General features: G+C 33.1%; 1 protein-coding gene across 3 annotated transcripts; it reads left to right on the top strand.

The window, feature by feature from the left end:
• The first annotated feature begins 1,893 nt into the window (after positions 1-1,893).
• Positions 1,894-11,187, top strand: cdk20 (cyclin dependent kinase 20). Of its 3 annotated transcripts, none has more exons than XM_087263249.1 (9): positions 1,894-1,980; positions 2,095-2,195; positions 2,287-2,400; positions 3,886-4,074; positions 4,154-4,275; positions 4,346-4,408; positions 6,374-6,497; positions 6,595-6,750; positions 10,771-11,187. In XM_087263249.1, exons 1-9 carry the CDS (start codon positions 1,962-1,964, stop codon positions 10,960-10,962), a joined length of 1,080 nt encoding a protein of 359 aa, XP_087119375.1. In that variant the 5' UTR covers positions 1,894-1,961; the 3' UTR covers positions 10,963-11,187.
• Positions 11,188-20,747: the final 9,560 nt, after the last annotated feature.

The raw sequence follows: 20,747 nt of genomic DNA, 5'->3' as shown, positions 1-20,747 counted from the left end.
AAACTCACCGGTCCTGCTGCACCCAACCCGTGCTGAGCTGGTATCGAACCGGTGATTCTTTGTATGGAAGGTGGTAGCTCTAACAAGGAGGCAAACAACCATGGCTTATAGGAGTGAGGTTTGTCTGCATAGCACTTTGCTAGCTGACCTCTGTTACACTCACACCCCTAAACCTCACTCCCATCATTGCAGACGAGCCCCAAGTATAACTCGCCAATCTTACTGCACCCAAACCTGGTCTGAGCTGGGGTCGAACCGGCAATTATTTGTATGGGACTTGGTTGCTCTTACAAGGATGTTAAAGACCATGGTCTCTAGCATCTGTTGCTAGCACTTGCCAGCTGACCTTTGACATTAGAAAGCTTTCTACTATTATCTTTATGTCTATCTGCTTCAGATGTGCTCTACCTGAAAATAACGGCGTTGTATCAAAATCTGACTCACTTAGCTGAAAAATCTGTTCTGAAGAAGCTACTATTAAATCATTTAGCAAACTTTCTTTATAGAGCAAGATATATAATAATTCCTAACATGTATATAGCGCTATACTGGACACTCAACGCGCTTTACACATTTTTCTCCTCATCCACCACTAGTGTGCAGCATCCACCTGGATGACGCGACGGCAGCCATATTGCGCCAGACCACACACCAGCTGATTGGAGGAGAGAAGACAAAGTGATGAAGCCAATTATGATATGGGGATGTTAGGAGGCCATGATGGACAGAGGAAAGTTTGGCAAGGATGCCACGGAGACAGAGTCAGGACCTCAGTTAAACGTCTCCACCTGAAAGACGGCACTCACTGAGCAGTATAGAGTCCCCATCAATATACTGGGGCATTAGGACCCACACAGACCCCAGGTTGAGCACCCCCTGCTGGTCTCTCTAACACCACATTCACCAGCAAGCTAGCTTTGCCATGTGGTCTCCCATCCAGATACTTACCGGGTGCAGCCCTACTTTGCTTCAGTGGGCTACCATATGAGAGTTGTAGTGAGCTAGCTGCTGGCTAAATATATACAGCAGCGTAAATAGGTTTATAGGTGAACTCTGTTTGTAAGGGGGACACAATTTAAATTAATTTGCACCGTATATGGGAATTGTGTACTTTAATGTTGTTGCATTAGAAACTTGCTTTGAATTTTATTTTTTGTCTAACTGGCCTACAGAAATTGTGTTTACATAATTGTCCCATTACGGTAGCCTACGCCATTACTATTGAATTCTGTTGTTTATATATTTTGTTAGCTTGTTATTTATTCATTATTGGTTTTGTTTATATTATGTTCATATAGTCTTTAAAGTGGAATATTCAAAGCAAACTTCTTGTACAACATTAAAGTAAGTCTCATACATTTTGCAGATTGAATTGTTTATTCCCTCCACAAATACAGGTTTAAAAGGTCACTTATCATTTATGCTGATGTCGTATTTTGCTTTATGTAGAGTAAGTTTGCAAATTTATTTGATTGCAGCTTCATCAGAACAGGTTTTTCAGAGAAGAGTCAGATTTCGCAGACATTAGTCAGGCAATAAGAATTGAGAATTCAACAACCCGTATATAATGTAATATATACTACACAATTACTTAAATTTTGAACACTAGGAAATCGCATCTGTCACCTGATATATACGAAGCAATAAATCGGCTAACAAACGTAAAGGCAGATCAGTATGGTAACTTAGGTATACATAGACCAGCGATGAGAAAAGTAACACGATCCACGTGCCGTTTTTTTTAGCCTTAACAGTTCTAACGTATTAGAAGAGCCTAATATTTAAAATATATGCTAAATGTATATTTTTATTGTAAAAATATTTGTTTTAATGTATGAGTTCTATATCACAGTGCGCTCTCATTCTAATACAGTTTGTCACCATTTGCTTGCCGTACAGAATCAATCTCCATGACAACTGCAAGTCGCCTCAGCGGAGCATCGTCTTATTTCTCGCAATAAATGCTCCTTCAGCTCGCAAGTGATTGTTTCAACTTATCTTTTTATTTTGTCTTTGTTAAATAACGGCGTGGAATATATGTCAGTGTGTTAATTGAGACATAAAACAGATTTTTCTTTCTGTTTTGCTAGCCAGCTAGTCGTGTAACTGTTAGCATCGGAATGGACCAGTATAGTATTCTTGGCCGGATTGGGGAAGGAGCTCACGGGATTGTTTTCAAAGCCAAACACATTGAGGTTGTGTCATGTATATCTTCATTTATTTTATGTTAAAAGGCCGTTTTCTAATAAAAAGGCCTATGTGCACTTCATCTGTTGATGTTTTCAGACAGGAGAGACAGTGGCTTTGAAAAAAGTGGCCCTGCGAAGACTTGAAGATGGCATCCCGAACCAGGCGTTAAGAGAAATTAAAGCCCTGCAAGAGATTGAGGACAACCAATATGTGAGATATGATCATTACTCATTTCTCAAACCTGTGCAGTGGAGAATGAAGAGCATCCATTTTGCATAAAACCGTGTCGTACCAAGTTCACATTCTGTGAATCGCTTAGTAAATGATAACTATTCATTCATTTTTTCTTCGGGTTAACGTTAGTCCCTTTATTTATCAGGTGTCGCCACAGCGGAATGAACCACCAATAATTTTAAAACAATCATAAAAAATTATTGCAATAAATGTTTAAATTATTACATTAAATGTTGAAATTAGTGCACAGCAAACCATGATGTGAATGATGCCTTCGTGTCTGTTTTAGGAAGAATTACTCTTGATTATCAAAATAACAATAGCATCATCTCTGTATTCATTATTTCTTCCTAGATAATTGACATTTTACTCAATGAAACAACAATTTCAAGAAGATTTGAATAATATCTTTGCTCCAACAGAGCACCCTGTCTCACTGCACCATTTCTATACACTATATTTTGCACATTCTTAATCTGTTTTACATTATATCATGATATATACATACATAACAAATACAAGTAGATAAACCCTCCCTTATGTTCACTCATCTATTATTAATATAGGGTTAGGGTTATGATTTTTGTTTGGGTATGTAGTGGAAGTGGGCTTTGAATTGTAAGATTGATAAACAGAGAATCAACCGAAGCAGATTTATGTTAGGCATGTAATATAATAAATATAACAGATGTACAGTTGATGAATAGTTCCCCCCATTATATTTTCCCCCCAATTTCTGTTTAACGAAAACAAGAACTTTTTCAACACATTTCTAAACATAATACTTTTTATAACTCTTTTCCAATAACTGATTTATTTTATATTTTCCATGATGACAGTACATAATATTTTAGTACATATTTTTCAGGATACTAGTATTCAGCTTAAAGTGACATTAAAAGTCTTAACTATGTTAATTAGGCAAATTAAGGTAATTAGGCATGTCATTTTAAATCAATGTTTATTCTGTAGACCAGTGGTCACCAAACTTGTTCCTGGAGGCTGGTGTTTCTGCAGGGTTTAGCTCCAACTTACCGGCCCTCCAGGACCGAGATTGGTGACCCCTGCTGTAGACAATCAAAAAATACATTGCTACTAATTTTGACCTTAAAAGTTTTTTAAAAAATTAAAAACTGCTTTTATTCTAGCCAAAATAAAACAAATAAGACTTTTTCCAGAAGAAAAAATACTATAGGAAATACTGTGAAAACGAATACTGTCGCCGTACCATCTTGCAGTGTAAACAAAGCAGTGACAAAACGCTAGCCCAGATAGTCATGCCGTGTGAAAACATCTGTGACACGACTACTTTGAAAATCATGCAGTCTGAACTCGGCATTAAACATCATTTGGGAAATATTTGAAAGTGGAAAAAAAATTCACATCAGGTATAATAATTTAGACTTTTCAACTGTATACGTTATCCTTTCAATTTCATAAATGTTTGTATCGTCTGTATAGGTTGTGAAGCTGAAGGACGTCTTCCCTCACGGCACAGGCTTTGTGCTGGTGTTCGAGTACATGTTATCAGATCTGTCAGAAGTCATAAGGAATTCCCAGCGTCCTCTCACCGCATCCCAGGTCAAAAGTTATATGATGATGCTGCTGAAAGGAGTGGCTTTCTGCCACGAGAACTCCATCATGCATAGGGTGAGCTAGTGTTCCCGTGTTCAACATCTTGGGTGTGTTTCAGGTACTATGCTTTATGTTTGTGTATGTGTGTATATAGGATCTGAAGCCTGCAAACCTTCTGATCAGCTCGACTGGTCATCTGAAAATCGCTGACTTTGGTCTGGCAAGGCTTTTTTCCAATGAAGGAGATCGTCTTTACAGTCACCAAGTGGCCACCAGGTGAGTTTACTTGAGTCTGTTTAAGATAAATACGAAATCATATGCCTAAAACATTTGTGTTATTTTTCAGATGGTACAGAGCACCAGAACTTTTATACGGTGCCCGAAAATATGACGAAGGAGTTGATCTCTGGTAATAATTAAGTTGTTATGTCATTAATTTTTCAAGTCGGCATGAAATCATAATAATTTATAAGATTGCAGTGTTTTTTTAATTGTAAAAATACTTGGAAGATACCGTTCATAAAAAAATGAAAACATTCATTAAATAAAAGAAATTTCCTGTGAAATTGTAATTATTTTTCAGATATCCCCCATGTGATATTAAAAAGAGATTTTAAACATAATATTTTTAATAATTAATTTCTTTATTTAAATAATATTTGAATTATAATTTAGCAAGATACTTGTATTTAGAGTGCAACTTAAAGTGCAATTTAAAGGCTTAGCTAGGTTAATTATTTAACTAGGCAAATTGGGTTAATTAGGGAAGTCACCAATCAAAAAAAGGATTTCGATTCCCTCAACTGAAACAGAATCTTTGATCTTTTATCGTGCCATTTTTTTTTAGATATCAACATCTGAGAAACTATGTTTGCACATCTCTCACCCACCTTGAACTATTAGTAGATGAACATGATATATATTTAAATTTCTTTCTACCTCTTCTGATGCCTCTAATTTAATTCCCCATTTATAGATGTGTTTACTGATTAGTTCGACATATCTACCTTGTAGAGTGAGATTAAGCTATTCAAATTTCTGCGCAAAACTTTTTGAGTTTTGGAGTGAAATATTTAGATTCTACTCTAAGGCTTATTCTTGTGAGCTCGCCCCTGATCCAGCAATTGCTGGTTTTGGTTTGGTCTGTCTCACTTTGTGGGTTCAGTCATTAAATTAAAAAGGTATTTAATATTGAATGTGATAGCTAAAATAATATATTCTTTGTCTATGGAAAAAGGCATCAAAACTACTTTTTAAGTCCTGGCTTTCAGAATTTTATAACACTTTACATTTAGACACACTTAAACAAAATCTTTCTGATAGCATTGCTGGCTTCTAAGCTACCTGGAAACCCTTTTTTTAATGATTTGTCAAATGCCAAAGATAACAGTTTAAAGGTATAACCCTGTCATTGTTTGCAAGATCACCTTATTATCTGTGCCCACTGGCCTATAAATATATGTGTAACATTGTTAACTTATGTATAAATCTGAAGGAACTGATGTAACAATGGTTTTAAAATCTACATTTTTTCTGTCTTTTGTCTTTTTTGTTTTGCTTTGCCTTTTCTTTTTGTCTTTATATTTGTTGTTGCTTTTTGTATTGCTCTGTGCTGCTTTAAGGTAAAAAAAAATATATATATATAATATTCAAAAAATAAAAGTATTTCTTAATAAATAGCGCTTTGAGAGCCCAGAAAAGCGCTATATAAATGTAAGGAATTATTATTATTATTATTAAATATAATGACCTTAACAATAGTTTTTAAAAAAGTTAAAAACTGCTTTTGTTCCAGCTAAACTAATAGAAATTTCATTACACTTTCTAGACTTTAGAAGACAAAAAAATAATAGAAAACACTGCAAAAGTTTCCTTTCCAAGCTATTAAACATAACTTTAAAAAAAAAAATAAATAAATAAATATATATATATATATATATATATATATATATATATATATATATATATATATATATATATATATATATATATATATATATAATTTATTGTTGCTTGTGGTGATGTTTGATTATTTTCCAGAAACAGATTATACATTTTATAATACTCCTTTAGTTTATAAAAGATAGGTTCTTTTCAGTGCAGTACTATATCGTATATGAAACATCAATCAGTTTCCAATGGATTCAACAATACATCACAATAAGCATACATGGGCCAAAACTCCTGATTGTTAAATCTATGCACAAGAATATCTCAATATCTTCTCAAACAAGGAGACATTTTGGTAGAATACAGAAGAAAGAATTTCCAATTATGATTTTAGAATGAGTCTTTTCACTTGAGCGGCCACTAGATGGCAGTAGTGTCATTTTACATCATCCAGTCTCAGTGCATCTTTTCTGGCTTGTTTCAGGGCTGTGGGCTGCATTTTCGGAGAGCTTTTGAATAACTCTCCACTTTTCCCTGGGGAGAATGACATTGAACAGTTGTGTTGTGTGCTCAGAGTGCTGGGAACTCCCAACCAGAAAGTCTGGCCGGTGAGCAACGGTTCATCAATACTATTGACCTTATTCTTCACATGTCACATGTGAACAAATCCCCTAAATGCCTGTCATGTTGATTTATCAAAAATAGGAGATAACCGAACTACCAGACTACAACAAGATCACATTTAAAGAAAACCCACCCATTCCTTTGGAGGAGATCGTACCTGACACGTCACCACAAGCTGTAGACCTGCTGAAGAAGTTTCTGGTCTATCCATCCAAACAGAGGATCAGTGCTAGACAGGTGTGCATGGAAAGACTGATAAACTCCAGTACACTTACACAAAAAATTAGTTTTGCTGTTTGTTTAACCTACTTATTTCAGAAGAGCTGAAACTTGATGGGACAACACAATTGTTTTATGTTTAATCCACTTAAATTTGTAAAAACTAATAGGTTAATTGAATCCCTCATGTTGTCCCAACACAAATTGATTGTTAACTTAATAGTTTTTACAAATTTAAGGGGTTTGAACATAAAACAATTAAGTTGTCTCCAAATAAACCCTAAAAATTGTGTTGTTTCAACTCATTTTCATCATGGGTAGTTTGAACAAGCAGCAAAAGTATATTAAACGTAACGCAACTAAACGTATATTAAAGCTTTGTTCATCCTAAAAATAAACATTCTGTTATTAAATATCCACCTCAATGTTGTTTAAAACCTCATTAGATCTATTTTAAAGATATTTTAGGTGAAATCAGAGAGTTCCCCTTATCCTTAATAGACAGCAAGGTTTCCGACTCATTCAAAATACTAATAAAAGATACCCTCAAAACAGACCATATGCCTTCGGTGGTTCCATCGTAATATTATCGAGCTACAAAATTACATTTATCTGCACTAAAAGTAAAAATAATGACTTTATTCAGCAGCTTCTTCTACTTAGTGTCAGTGTATTGCACACAATTATGTTTTGGGGCTTGATTTGCACCTCTGATGTATTACCAAAGTCCCTTCAGACAAGTCATTTCACTTTGCGGCCATCTTGGGAAAACATCAAATTCTCCAAAACTGTTTGCCAAGCTTGCGATTATATTACATATTTGGAATCGCCAATAAAATTAAATAGCAACTTTTTCAAGATTAGTTTCTAAACGGCCGAATCAAACACAATCTGCATATTTTCAGGTTGCCCTAATGCGAGTTCAGACTGCATGATTTTCAAAGTAGTCACAGATGTTTTTACACTTCATGACTATCTGGGCTAGCGTTTTGTCGCTGCTTTGTTTACACTGCAAGATGGATCAGCGACAGGGGATTTCATATTCCATGACGTATCAATAGGAAGAATCTCCGACAACTGTCCAAACTACATCTTACAGACAAAAACACATAGTATATCTTTTGTTATTAAATACATAACGAGAAAGAAGCCTTTAATGGGGTAGAAAATGTACATATTTGCTCACATAGGTTTGAAGGAAATTTAGCAATTTCTCCTCAACTTCGTTTTTTAACTTTCTGTATGAAACGTCAAACAGACACGGGTGCTCCTGTCAAACCTCCACTTGTTTTTCCTCTATTTCTTGGGTCCAAATAAACCGAAAATGAGCGCTCCCCCAACCTCCTGCTGGCCTTCAGGTTTACACACACAAGTGGATACTGCTCTCTCATTGGCTGTTGGCTGTCGCCGATGTTATTTTTGGTCAAAACTCATTTCACACGGCATGATCTGAATCGCCGACAGCTCCAGATATTTAGCACACCAAATATCTCACAGGCATCGGCGACTCATCTGCTATTCTCTCAGATCGCCTCTTTGATAGGTCATACTGTGTGATTGTCACTCACATGCACGAGCAACGATTTTCCTGTGATTTCAGGCATTTGTCGGGGATTTCTCAAAACCTGTCGGAGAGCCAAAATCAGGGCTAAAATCATGCGGTCTGAACTAGGCATAATGGAACGAGATCACAACACCAACCTCATTTATGGCCGTTCTACACATTATCATTCTCTGGATAATGATCATCTAATCGCGCTGCTGTTCTGAAGTAATTCACAACTTTGTCTAGATGCTGAATGTCCTCTACAAATGACAGCGACTTTTTGTTTACAAGTTTGTGGCCGTTTCAATAGTTGCTGTCATGTGATGTGTGTTTGACAGGATGGACTGTACCTCGCGTTCGTTTCATACAGATTACAAAATCAGAAATCTTTTGTTTTCAGGTGCACTTGGAAATTTCAAGCATTATGTGAAGATATTTCTTATGTCTGTGAAGCAAGTATTCGCTGAGATTCCAGTGTGTTTGTTTACCACAAACTGTAGTAAAAGCGCACGTCTGTTACGAGCTCCTCCGTCAGTCTATTCCCCTTATTCTTCGCCGACGAGCGGGCGCAGCCATTTGAATCTTTTTGGCTCGACACTTCCAGTCTCATTCGCTTCCATTCATTTTTAGACATTAAAAATTGCTCGTTTAAATGTTTGATGTTGCAAACTGATATTTTTGTATTAAATTATTGTGCTTGGTCTGTAAAGTCATGCAAACATTTGTTTTTAGAGTAAGTAGTTTGACCGTTTTCTGACGTTTATTATTCCTAGTCATTTCTCCCATAGGCGACTGAATTGAAAGTTCTAAAACAATCGCGAAAACAGGCGCACTTCCGCATTTTATAATTATTTTTTAGGGGTTTTTCACCTTTATTTTTGAAAGGACAGTAGAGAATAGACAGGAAAGCATGGGGAGCAGAGAAAGGGAAAGGATCGGCATAGGACCGCGAGGCGGAATCGAACCCGGGTCGCCGTGAGTACTGGAGTGCATGTGTCGACGCACTAACCACTACACCACTGGCGCCGACGCACTTCCGCATTTTAGAATAAGGTCAATAGCGAATGATGATTGGCTCCTGTACTAGTAGGCGGGGCTTCGTTTGCCATTTTGATCGTTACATTTCTCCCCATTTAAAACTATACAAATGACACATCTTGTGTATTCTATATTCTTTGGTGTTACCTATGCATCTATGTATTGTTTCAAACTAAAATTTGGACGTGGGCATCTGAGGGTGTATACATCACTGTGCTCATGAATTTGGCATGCGCAATATACTGACACTGAGAAGAAAAAAATGTTGAATAAAGTAGTTTTTTTATGTACATAAAAGTTTTTTCGTAGCTTAATAATATTCTGAGTGAACCACTGAAGACTTATGGTCTGTTTTGAGGATGTTTTTGGTATTTTTCTGGATTTTGAATGAAAAGGGAACATTGCTTTATATGAAGAATGAGGGAGCTCTCAGATTTCTCCTAAAATATCTTCAATTGTTTTCTGAAGATGAACAAAGGTCTCAGGGGATTTGAAATGACATGAGGGAGAGTAATTATTAAAGGAAATTACTTTTTTGGGTGAACTAATACTTTAACCCTTGTGTAATGTTTAAATTGACTACACTTTTAGGTATTACTTTATAATAACTACACACTGTGAATCATTTATTAAGCATTAGCAAATAGTGAATTCAATATCTGTTAAGCATTACCTCTACATTAATAAACATTAGTAAGAAGTTTATAACTGCAGCTATGAATGCTGTATTCTTGACTTGTGCTTAACAATTGTACTTTCATACTTTGTTAATGATTTTTTTTATTACTAAATTAAGTATTGCATTATTTACAATCCAGTTATTTAAGCATAATTGGTGTTTTTTAAGATCCTTCAGAATGAGTTAGTAAATGATTAATAAACTATTGAATTCAACATTTATATATCTTATTATTCAGGCATATACTAATAGTTAACTAATATGTTAATAAATGCTTTATTAACTCGACTTTATCCAGTTTTGTGACCTAATTTTAAGTTGAATTATCATTTATAAGGGATTTATAAAGCATAAATAGTTCTCACTTTAAATTTTTAACACATGCACACACACACACTATACTTCACATAGAAGGCCGAAACTAAGCTTTATTTGCTCTACAACCGATAATCAACAGTTAAAAATAACACATTTGACCTCTTCCCAACCGGAAAAACCAGCAACAATCATGGCTTCGCAATCAAAAAAATTCATTATGATAAAAGTCAACGGGGCAAAAACAGCCCTGAACATAACGAAAGGGTAGTCAATTTGCCTAGAGTGTATTGTTGAATTTTTAAAAAAAATCTTTCTATTTGCTGAAACAGAGAAATTCGTGGCCAAATTAAGACTCAAAATCCCCCCAGAGTGGATGAAAACATCCCCAACAGCACACAAGGGTTAAATCAATCATCAAACTCAAATCCACTCATAATAACACTGTCGCTTTCCTCAGGCTTTGCTCCATCCATATTTCTTCACGGATCCGCTCCCGGCTCATCATTCAGAGCTGCCCATTCCTCAGCGTGGAGGAAAACACTCCAGACAGCGCATGCAGCCGCCGCACGAGTTCACCGTCGATCGGCCTTTACACGAGAGCGTGGTGGACCCAAGTCTCATCCAGAAGCATGCCATGAGCTGTTCATGACACCCACATGAGCAGAAATGTCAGGGTTTGTATTCAGTTTCACAGCAGAAAGCGGCACATTCACGGTCATACATGATCGTTTCGTTTCTAAAGGATTAAGGGACAAAATGATAAAAATGTTACAAGTTATTTATATTAAAGTCCGCATGAACTGGAAGCTGGAAGCTTTTTTTTTTATATTGTTATGCTGTTCCTATAGGAACAATATTAAATGTTAAAACAGTGGGCGTGGCTTTTTTTCTACTGCGAGTTGATTGGATGTAGTAAATTAGGCATTTTATTCAGATAGATTGGGAAAAGGGTTTGGGGAGAGTTATTTCAACCTTACAGACTCCTCTTCCTCAACATTTCTGTTTGTTGTCAAAACCGACAGTTGGAGGGGCGTGGTTAAGCATGTTAGCCATGCCCAATACCTCAGACAGACCTAATCTGAGAATTTAACTCATCAATTTTAATTAAATGGGCAAACCATTTGTTTCTTAATGACATGCACAGATGAATTGTTCACCACAAAACTTGCAGTGTGCGCTTACAAAATCAATATGGTTAGTTTTGATTTCAGTTATATTTTAAGAATCTGTTGAATGCTTGATTCTGATTGGCTCATGAGTATTATAATTTCCATACTAGATTAGTATAAATTACAAGTTTCGTTATCAAGTTATTTTGTAGTCTACAAAAGTCAAAAATCAATTAAAACCAATAGCTTTACATGATATATGCACAAGTGGTTTTGGACCGGGAGGGCCAAGTCGGAGCACTCACTCTGGTCCCCTGGGCTCTGCGCTGGTTGAGGAAATTCTAGGTCCCACTTTATATTAAGTGGCCTTAACTAATATGTACTTACGTCAAAAAATAAATACAATGCACTTACTGTGTTTATAATGTATTTGAGAACACTTGTGGTGCTTTTGAGTTGGGATAGAGGTAGGGTTATGGACAGATTTAGTGGTATGGGTAGGTTTATGGGTGGGTTAAGGTGTAAGGGATGGTCAACAGTGTATTTACAAATGTAAATACATACATGTATTTAATCAAGCATAAGTACACAGTAAATACATGTATTTACACAATAAGTACATTGTAACAAACTATTAGTTCCTATGTTAGTACATTAGTTAAGGACACAATATAAAGTGGGAAAAAAATTCTAAATTGAACTAAAACAATCGATTACAATTGGCTTTAGATTGGCAAGCACAATTTGGGACATTGCAACCTGCAGGACCTGGAAATAAAAAAAAAGAAAAAAGTGGTTTTAAGACAAAAAAAAATTAACAAATCTAAAAAAAAACATGTCTTAACAATGACTTTAGGTGTGTTAACTAATATAAGTGCAATATTTGACTTAGGTCTGTTTAATTACTGGAAAATAATCCAGATTTAAGGTTGAACAGATGCAATCTCTGGTGTTCATTACTTTTTAGTAATACAGTGACTGCTTATCAGGTATCATATAAAATGTTTAAGTTAGGCTGGATATACAGTAACAGATGTCGTATACAGATATGAAGTCAGAATTATTAGCCCCCTGTATATTTCTTTCCATAATTTATGTTTAACGGAAACACATATCTAAACAAAATGGTTTTAAAAGTTAATTTCTAATGATGATTTATTTTATCTTTTGCCATGATGACAGCACATAATATTGTACTTGGTATTTTTTAGGATACTAGTATTCAGCTCAAATTAATTAAACAGTTAATGATATTGACCTTAAAGTGGTTTTAAAAAAATTAAAAACTGCTTTTATTCTAGTCGAAATCAAACAAATAAGACTTTTTCCAGAAGACAAAATATTATAAGAAATACTGTGAAAAATTGCTTAATCAGTTGAACATAATTTGTGAAATATATGAAAAGAAAGAAAGGAGGGCGAATCATTTTGACTTCAACTGTATATAAATGATACTATGTTTAAGTTGTGCTGGATATACTTTTTTTATGAATGCTTTTTTCTGTCTTGTTATATGAGATGAAGTTTCACAAAATATTTCTATTGAAATAAAATAAAATGGGATGAAAGTAAAATTTATAGCATAAAAAGCAATGATTTAGATTATTACAACACAGAATTACAACACATACAAGTTGTAATTATGACTAGGGCCAGACAGAATCTGTGGACATTTTTTGCTATTTCTGTGGAAAATTTTGTAAAAAATAAAATTTTTAAAACAATTTTAAGAGTAACATAACGTAAAACTTTATACATAAAATAAAAATAATACATGTTAACTTTAATTTAATGTTTACAATACAAATTCAGTTAGATCCATTTATTTGGTAAACAAAGCAAGTCTCTCAAATAATATATCTACTAAAATACAGAGAATATGACTTTACATGCTCTATTGTAAACAAATCATATGACCATTTTATTATTAATATAATTATATCACAATAATATTACTGAAGTTAATTAAAAACTGAATATATATAAATTTACACACATTTACACGATTAAATAATTAGACTCAATGGGCTGAAAATCTTCGGAAATCTGCAGATTTCTATACGCCAGTTTCCATGTGGGCCTAATTATGACCTACCAAAGCAATTCTATAGTTTTTTAAGAGAAGAAATAAATAATTTAAATTTTATCGCAATGCTCTATTATAAGATAAAGAGTATATCATGTTTTATTTTTGGTGAATATACCTTGTGAATTTCAAATGCCACTTCCAGCTTTACTTTTAGTACTATTTATATATATATTTGTAAATTTTGTGAAATATTGTGAGTTATGTGATGTGATGTGACTAGTTTTGACTTTTAGTTTTCTGTGTGTTCAAATTTGATTACATATTTCAGGTTTAATTTGTACGCCTACACAGGCTTATTTGACTTGATAGCATCTCACGCTGTTTTACTTACTTCACTTCAGTGGAACTGTAAAATGAGAATGGAAAACATTACTCAACAATCATATCATTTAACACCAGTAACTGAAAGTCAGCGATCTGGGTTTTATCCAGTTAAACACATCTGTAATAGATAGAAACTTGTGTACAAGTGTGGTCATGCAGCTTTATTTAGAGTTTCATGCAAAAAAACTAACCGCCAATAAATTGTGCACTACTGTTAAAAAGTGTGGATTACATATGATTTTTTTTTATAAGCGAACCTGTTGAGTAAGGATGTGTTCAATTTATAATGTTTCTTATAACATTTCAGGGGGACTTCTGTTTCAAATAAATGCTGTTTTTTGAGCTTCCTGTTTTCAGAATAAAGTTTATAATCTATATTATTAATAACCAAAATGATACTTAAGCAGCAGATCATCATATCAGAATTATTTCTTGAAAGTCTGAAGTGATGATGCTAAAAAGAGTCAGAAGAAAAAAATATATTTTAAAAATCCATAATAATAGAATTGTTTTAAATATCAGTAATATTTCAGTTTTGCAGATTTTTTTTTTTTTTTTTACCAAATATAGCTTAGCATATGTTCTTTTAAAATATCTTAAAGGGATGGTTCATCTAAACAACTGACTTTTTTTATTTATCATATCATGCACTTGTTAGAAACCTATTTGGGGTTTTTTTCTCCTATTGAACTTAAAAGAAGATATTTTGAAGAATGTTGGAAACCTGTAACCACTGACTTCCTTTTCTGCTAGAGAAGTCAATGGTCACATGTTTTCAGTTTTCTTTAAAATATCCTCTTTTGTGTTCAACAGAAGAAAAAAAAACCTCATAAAGCTTTGGAAACCATTAAGGGTCAGTAAATACTGAGTTAATGTTAAATTTTGGGGTGAAATATTCCTTTAACTTTTGTGTAACCCTGTTAATTTACCATCTTGTCCTCATTTCTCCATCTCAATTTACTTATTTACCTTATATATGATCATTACAATGTTGAAAAGCCATGGAGGAAATTAGTGAGCTTGCAAACACTCCGTTTTTATTAATAGTGCAGTAAACGGTCCTGTTATTGCTGCTTTATAGCTGTTATGATTTTACTATATACTACAAGGTTAAAGAAACTCTCCCTTAATAGTGTAAATCCGTCTAGTTCAAGGGATAGTTCATCAAAAAAATCTAAGATTTCTTGCTATTTACTCTCCCTCTAGTGGATTCAAACCACTTTTATTATTCTTTTGTTAAAAACAAAATAAATTATTTTGGAAAATGTTAGAAACCTGTAACCATTGACTTCTATAGTAGGAAACAAAACTGGAAGCCAATGCAGACAAGTTTTCAGCATTTATCAAAGTATCTTCTTTTATGTTCAATAGATTAAATAAACTCTTAAAATTTTGGAAACCATTTAGGGTGTATAAATATTGTGTGAATTATCATTTTTGGTTGAACTGTCTCCTTTATGTAACCCTGTTAATTTACCATATTCTCCTTATTTCTCTTTATTAATTTACCTTATATATGATTATCACATTGTTGAAAAGCTGTGAAGAACATTCAAAGTTTTCTAACTTTTTACTCTCCCTCTAGTGGATTCAAACCACTTTTATTTTTATATTGTTGAGAAAAAAATAAGTTATTTTGGAAAATGTTTGAAACCTGTAACCATTGACTTCCATAGTAGGAAAAAGATATTATGGAAAGCCAATGCGGACAAGTTTTAAGCATTTTCTTAATCTTCTTTTTGTGTTTAATAGCCAAAATAAACTCATAAAGGTTTGGAAACATTTGAGGGTGAGTAAATGCTAAGTACATTTTCATTTTTGTGCAAACTATACCTTTAGCTTTGTATAACCCTGTTAATTTACCATATTCTCCTCATTTTTTTTTATCTCGATTTACCTTATCTATGATCATCACATTGTTAAAAAGCCGTGGAGGAAACTAGTGTTATCAGTGGACATGCAAACACTCAGTTTCTATTAAAAGTGGTCCTGGTAATGTTGCTTTATTGCTGTTATGATTTTACTACAGTATGTGCTACAAGATTCAAGAAACTCCCTCAATAGTGTAAATCTGGCTAATTAAAGGGATAGTTCACCTTAAAATCAAAGTTTTACTACTATTTAGTTTTCTCTAGTGGATTCAAACCACTTTTATTATTTGGGTAACACTTTACAATAAGGTTCATTAGTTAATGCATTTACTAACATGAACTGATCATGAACAACACATGTACAGCATTTATTAATAATTGAACATTTACTAATGCATTATTAACATTCAAGTCCATGCTTGTTAACATTAGTTAATGCACCATGAGTTAACATGAACTAACAATGAACTACTGTATTTTCATTAATTAACGTTAACTAATAATAACAAATACAGTAGTAGATGTATTGTTCATTGTTTGTTCATGTTAGTAAATGCATTAATTAACATCAACTAATGAACCTTATTGTAAAAAGTGACCATTATTTGTTTGTTAAAAAAAATTAAATAATTTATTTCGGAATATGTTAGAAGCCTGTAACCATTGACTTCCATGGTAGAAAAAAAATACCATGAAAGCCAATGCGGACAAGTTTTCAGCATTTTACAAAGTATCTTCTTTTATGTTCAACAGGTGAAAAAAAACTCTTAAAGGTTTGGAAACATAAGGGTAAGTAAATACAGAGTAAATTTTCATTTTTGGGTGAATTGGGTGAATGTTAATTTACCATATTCTCCTTATTTGCTTCTCAATTTGTATATACAGTTGAAGTTAGAATTATTAGCCCCCTTAACAGAGCAAGGAAATTTTTACAGAATTTCTGATATTTTTTTTTCAAATAAGAAAGTCTTATTTGTTTTATCTTGGCTAGAATAAAAGCAGTGTTGAATTTTTTTTAAACAACATTTCAAGGAAAAAATTATTAGCCCCTTTATTTTGATTTCGATAATCTACAGAACAAACCATCATTATACAATAACTCACCTAATTACCCTAACCTGCCTAACTTAATTAACCTAGTTAAGCCTTTAATGTCAAATTAAGCTGTATAGAAGTGTGTTGAAAAATATCTAGTCAATTTTTTTTACTGTCATCAGGGTAAAGATAAAATAAATAAAATATTAGAAATGAGCTATTAAAACTATTATGTTTAGAAATGTGTTGAAAAAATCTTCTCTCCATTAAACAGAAATTGAGGAAAAAATAAACAAGCGGTCTAATAATTCAGGGGAGCTAATAATTCTGACTTCAACTGTGTATATATATAAAAGCAAGACATATTTTTACATTTATTATTATGTATTTTTATATTTTTGCTGTAAATATATTTTAATTTATTAATATATTATATTCATTCATTTATTCATTCTGAAATTGGGGGAAAAAATAAACAGGCGGGCGAATAATTCTGACTTCAAATGTATACAATCATCACATTGTTAAAAAACTGTGGAATAAAATCAGAGTTTTATTACTATTTACTCTGCCTCAAGTTAATTCAAACCTCTCTATTTTTCTTTTATTGAACAAAAAATTATGTATGTATATATATATATATATATATATATATATATATATATATATATATATATATATATATATATATATATATATATATATATATATATATATATATATATATATTTATATATATATTTTTTTAAATGTTAGAAATCTGTAACCATTGACCTCCATAGTAGGAAAAATACTATTAAATTCAATTTGGACAAATTTTAAGTCTTTTTTCAAATTATCTTCTTTTATGTTCAGCAGACGAAATAAACTCATAAATAAATAAAAGTCTGTAACCATTGATTTTCATAGTAGGAAAAAATACTATGGAAGCCAATGGTTACAGGTTTTTCAGCATTTTTCAAAGTGTCATATTTTATGTTTAACAGACAAAATAAACTCATAAAGGTTTGGAAACATTTGAGGGTGATTAAATGCTGAGTAATTTTTTATTTTTAGGTGGACTATCCCTTTACCTTTGTGTAACCCTGTTAATTTACCACAGTCTCATTATTTCTCCTTCTCAATTTACCTTATCATGTTGTTGAAAAGCTGTGGACAAATCAAAGTTTTCTTACTATTTACTCTCTAGTGAATTTAGGACACTTTTATTTTTATTTTGTTGAAAACAAAATAAATTATTTTGGAAAATGTTAGAAACCTGTAACCATTGACTTACATAATGGGGAAAAAAATACTATGGAGGCCACATGTTTTTTTCATTCGGGACATGTTTTTTTTTTTTCTTTTTTCTTTTTTAAAGTATTAATTTACCCTCAAATGTCCAAACCTTTATAAACTTATTTCCTCGTTTGAACACAAAAAAAGATATTATAAAAAATGCTGAAAACCGATAACTATTGACTTCCACAGTGTTTGTTTTAGCACTCAAAACTGTGAATGATGAGTAAATGATGAAAAAATTTTCAGCTTTGGGTTAACTATCCGTTCACTGTGGACAGATAAATCATCGTTCTGTTGTATTTCAGTCCGTTGTACTTTACATTTTTAGCTAAAACACTCTCTAACACCCCGTGCCATTCCCTACTCTAATTTCCCTTCAAACTGAATGAATAGAAGGAAAGAAAACGGTACGCTTTGATTAACAAATGACTTCCACGGTCCTGCTCTGTGCATGTGGTCAGGCTCTGTGTGTTTGGAATGATCGCTGCACTTGTCTCTATTTGCATTACTGCAATCAGCTCAACTGTCCTCTTACGTTACATATTAAGCTGCGCTTTGCATCTTTTATTGGCTCCACTTTCCCTTTTGTTCCGTCAGTGCTTTTGCTTTTATCAAGATTTTTTTTTAGATGGTTGAATTCATAGTTTATAGTAAGTTAAGGGATGTTTACTTACACTTATGTTTTTCTATGTGAATTTAAAAATCAACAACCAATGCGTCATTAAGCTTGAATGTTGTTTGAATTTCAGGATTCTTCAAAATAACTTCTTTTGGGTCTGGCAGATAAAGGAAAATCACACAGTGGAGGTGAGTAAATAATAATGACAGAATTATTAGCTTTGGTTATTTTCTATGTTAGAATGTTTATTTATTTATTTGAGCAAAGAATATTTAATATGCATTATTGTTTATAGTAATATGCATTTTTTGCATGAACTTATAAAAGAGACCATTTTGTATTTCTACCAAAATATTATATTTTCAGGCAAATTTAGGATAAAAATCATTTATGAAAATTTTACATTTTATACTTTACGACTATACTTCATATTATTCATTTTTTGCCATTTGTTGTTAAAGTACAATAACTTACAGTTGAAGTCAGAATTATTAGCCCCCCTGAATTATTACCCCCCCCCCCCTTTTATTTTTCCCCAATTTCTGTTTAAAGGAAAGAAGATTTTGTCTACACATTTGTAAACATAATAGTTTTATTAACTCATTTCTAATAACTGATTTATTTTATCTTTGCCCTGATGACAGTAAATAATATTTGACTAGATATTTTTCAAGACACTTCTATACAGCTTAAAGTGACATTTAAATGCTTAATTAGGTTAATTAGGTTAACTAGGCAGGTTAGGGCAATTAGGCAAGTTATTGTATAACAATAGTTTGTTCTGTAGACTATTGAAAAATATATATAGCTTAAAGGGGCTAATAATTTTGACCCTAAAATGGCATTTAAAAAATTCAAAACTTTATTCTAGCCGAAATAAAACAAATAAGACTTTATTCTTCAGAAGAAAAAAATATTATCAGACATTCTGTGCAAATGTCCTTGCTCTGTAAAACATCATTTGAGAAATATTTAAAAAAAAGAAAAAAAATTTAAAGGAGGGCTAATAATTCTGACTTCAACTGTATTTCTAATGTATTATTTTTCTATATTATATTATTATTTAAAAATAATATGTGTGGGCAGTGGGTAGCACAATTGACTCACAGCAAGAAGGTCACTGGGTGGAGTCACGGCTGCGTCAGTTGGCATTTCTGTGTGGAGTTTGCATGTTCTCCCCGTGTTGGCATGTGTTTTTTTCCGGGTGCTCCGATTTCCCCCACAGTCCAAAGACATGCAGTATAGCTGAACTGAATATAGCTGTAGCTGTAGCTGTAGCTGTATTTCATGTGTGTGACTGTAAGAGTGTATGGGTGTTTCCCGGTGTTGGGTTGTAGCTGGAAGGGCATCCGCTGCATAAAACATATGCTGGATAAGTTGGCGGTTCCTTCCGCTGTGGCGACCCCTGATTAATAAAGGGACTAAGCTGAAAAGAAAATAAATATAAATGCAAACACACACACTCTCGGTTAAAAGTTTGCTGTAAGTTTTTTTATGTTTGTTTTTCAAAGAAAATGATTCTGTTCATCAAGGCGACATCTAATAAATGTTAATTTTTTTTAAAAATATTTATTAAAATTGTAAATAACTGCTTATTGTATGTAGTTTCAAATGAAATGATTACTCCAGTCATTATTGCTTTTATTACTAATACTATTAATGATAATAAGATTATTAATAATAATATTGAATATTATTGTGATTTCTGAAGGATCGTTTGACTGAAGACTGGAGTAATAAAGATGAAGTCATCTATAGAATCACTGAAATAAATTCATTAATTTCTTTTCAGGTTAGTCTCTTTATTAATTTGGGGTCGCCACGGCAGAATGAACCGCCAACTTATACAGCACGTTTTACGCAGCAGATGCCCTTCCAGCCGCAACCCAACACCGGGAAACACTCCATACACTTTAGTTTACCCAGTTTACCTACAGCGTATGTCTTTGGACTTTGGGGGAACCGGAGCACCCGGAGGAAAACATGCAAACTCCACACAGAAACGCCAACTGACCCAGCTGGGGCTCAAAGAAGCGACCATCTTGCTGTGAGGCGATCCACTGAGCCACCATGATGCTTACTGGAGTAAATAATTAAGTTGTATAT

This window comes from Danio rerio, chromosome 8, assembly GCF_052040795.2.
Source record: "Danio rerio strain M-AB ecotype USA chromosome 8, GRCz13ab, whole genome shotgun sequence".
Taxonomy (NCBI): Eukaryota; Metazoa; Chordata; class Actinopteri; order Cypriniformes; family Danionidae; genus Danio; species Danio rerio.
This window is presented reverse-complemented; position numbering and strand designations above follow the sequence as displayed.

Excerpts from the sequence above, each read along its gene's own strand:
- cdk20 (XM_087263249.1), top strand. Across the intron at positions 2,401-3,885 it reads AGATTGAGGACAACCAATAT|GTTGTGAAGCTGAAGGACGT; the intron begins GTGAGATATGAT and ends TCGTCTGTATAG. Across the intron at positions 4,409-6,373 it reads GACGAAGGAGTTGATCTCTG|GGCTGTGGGCTGCATTTTCG; the intron begins GTAATAATTAAG and ends GGCTTGTTTCAG.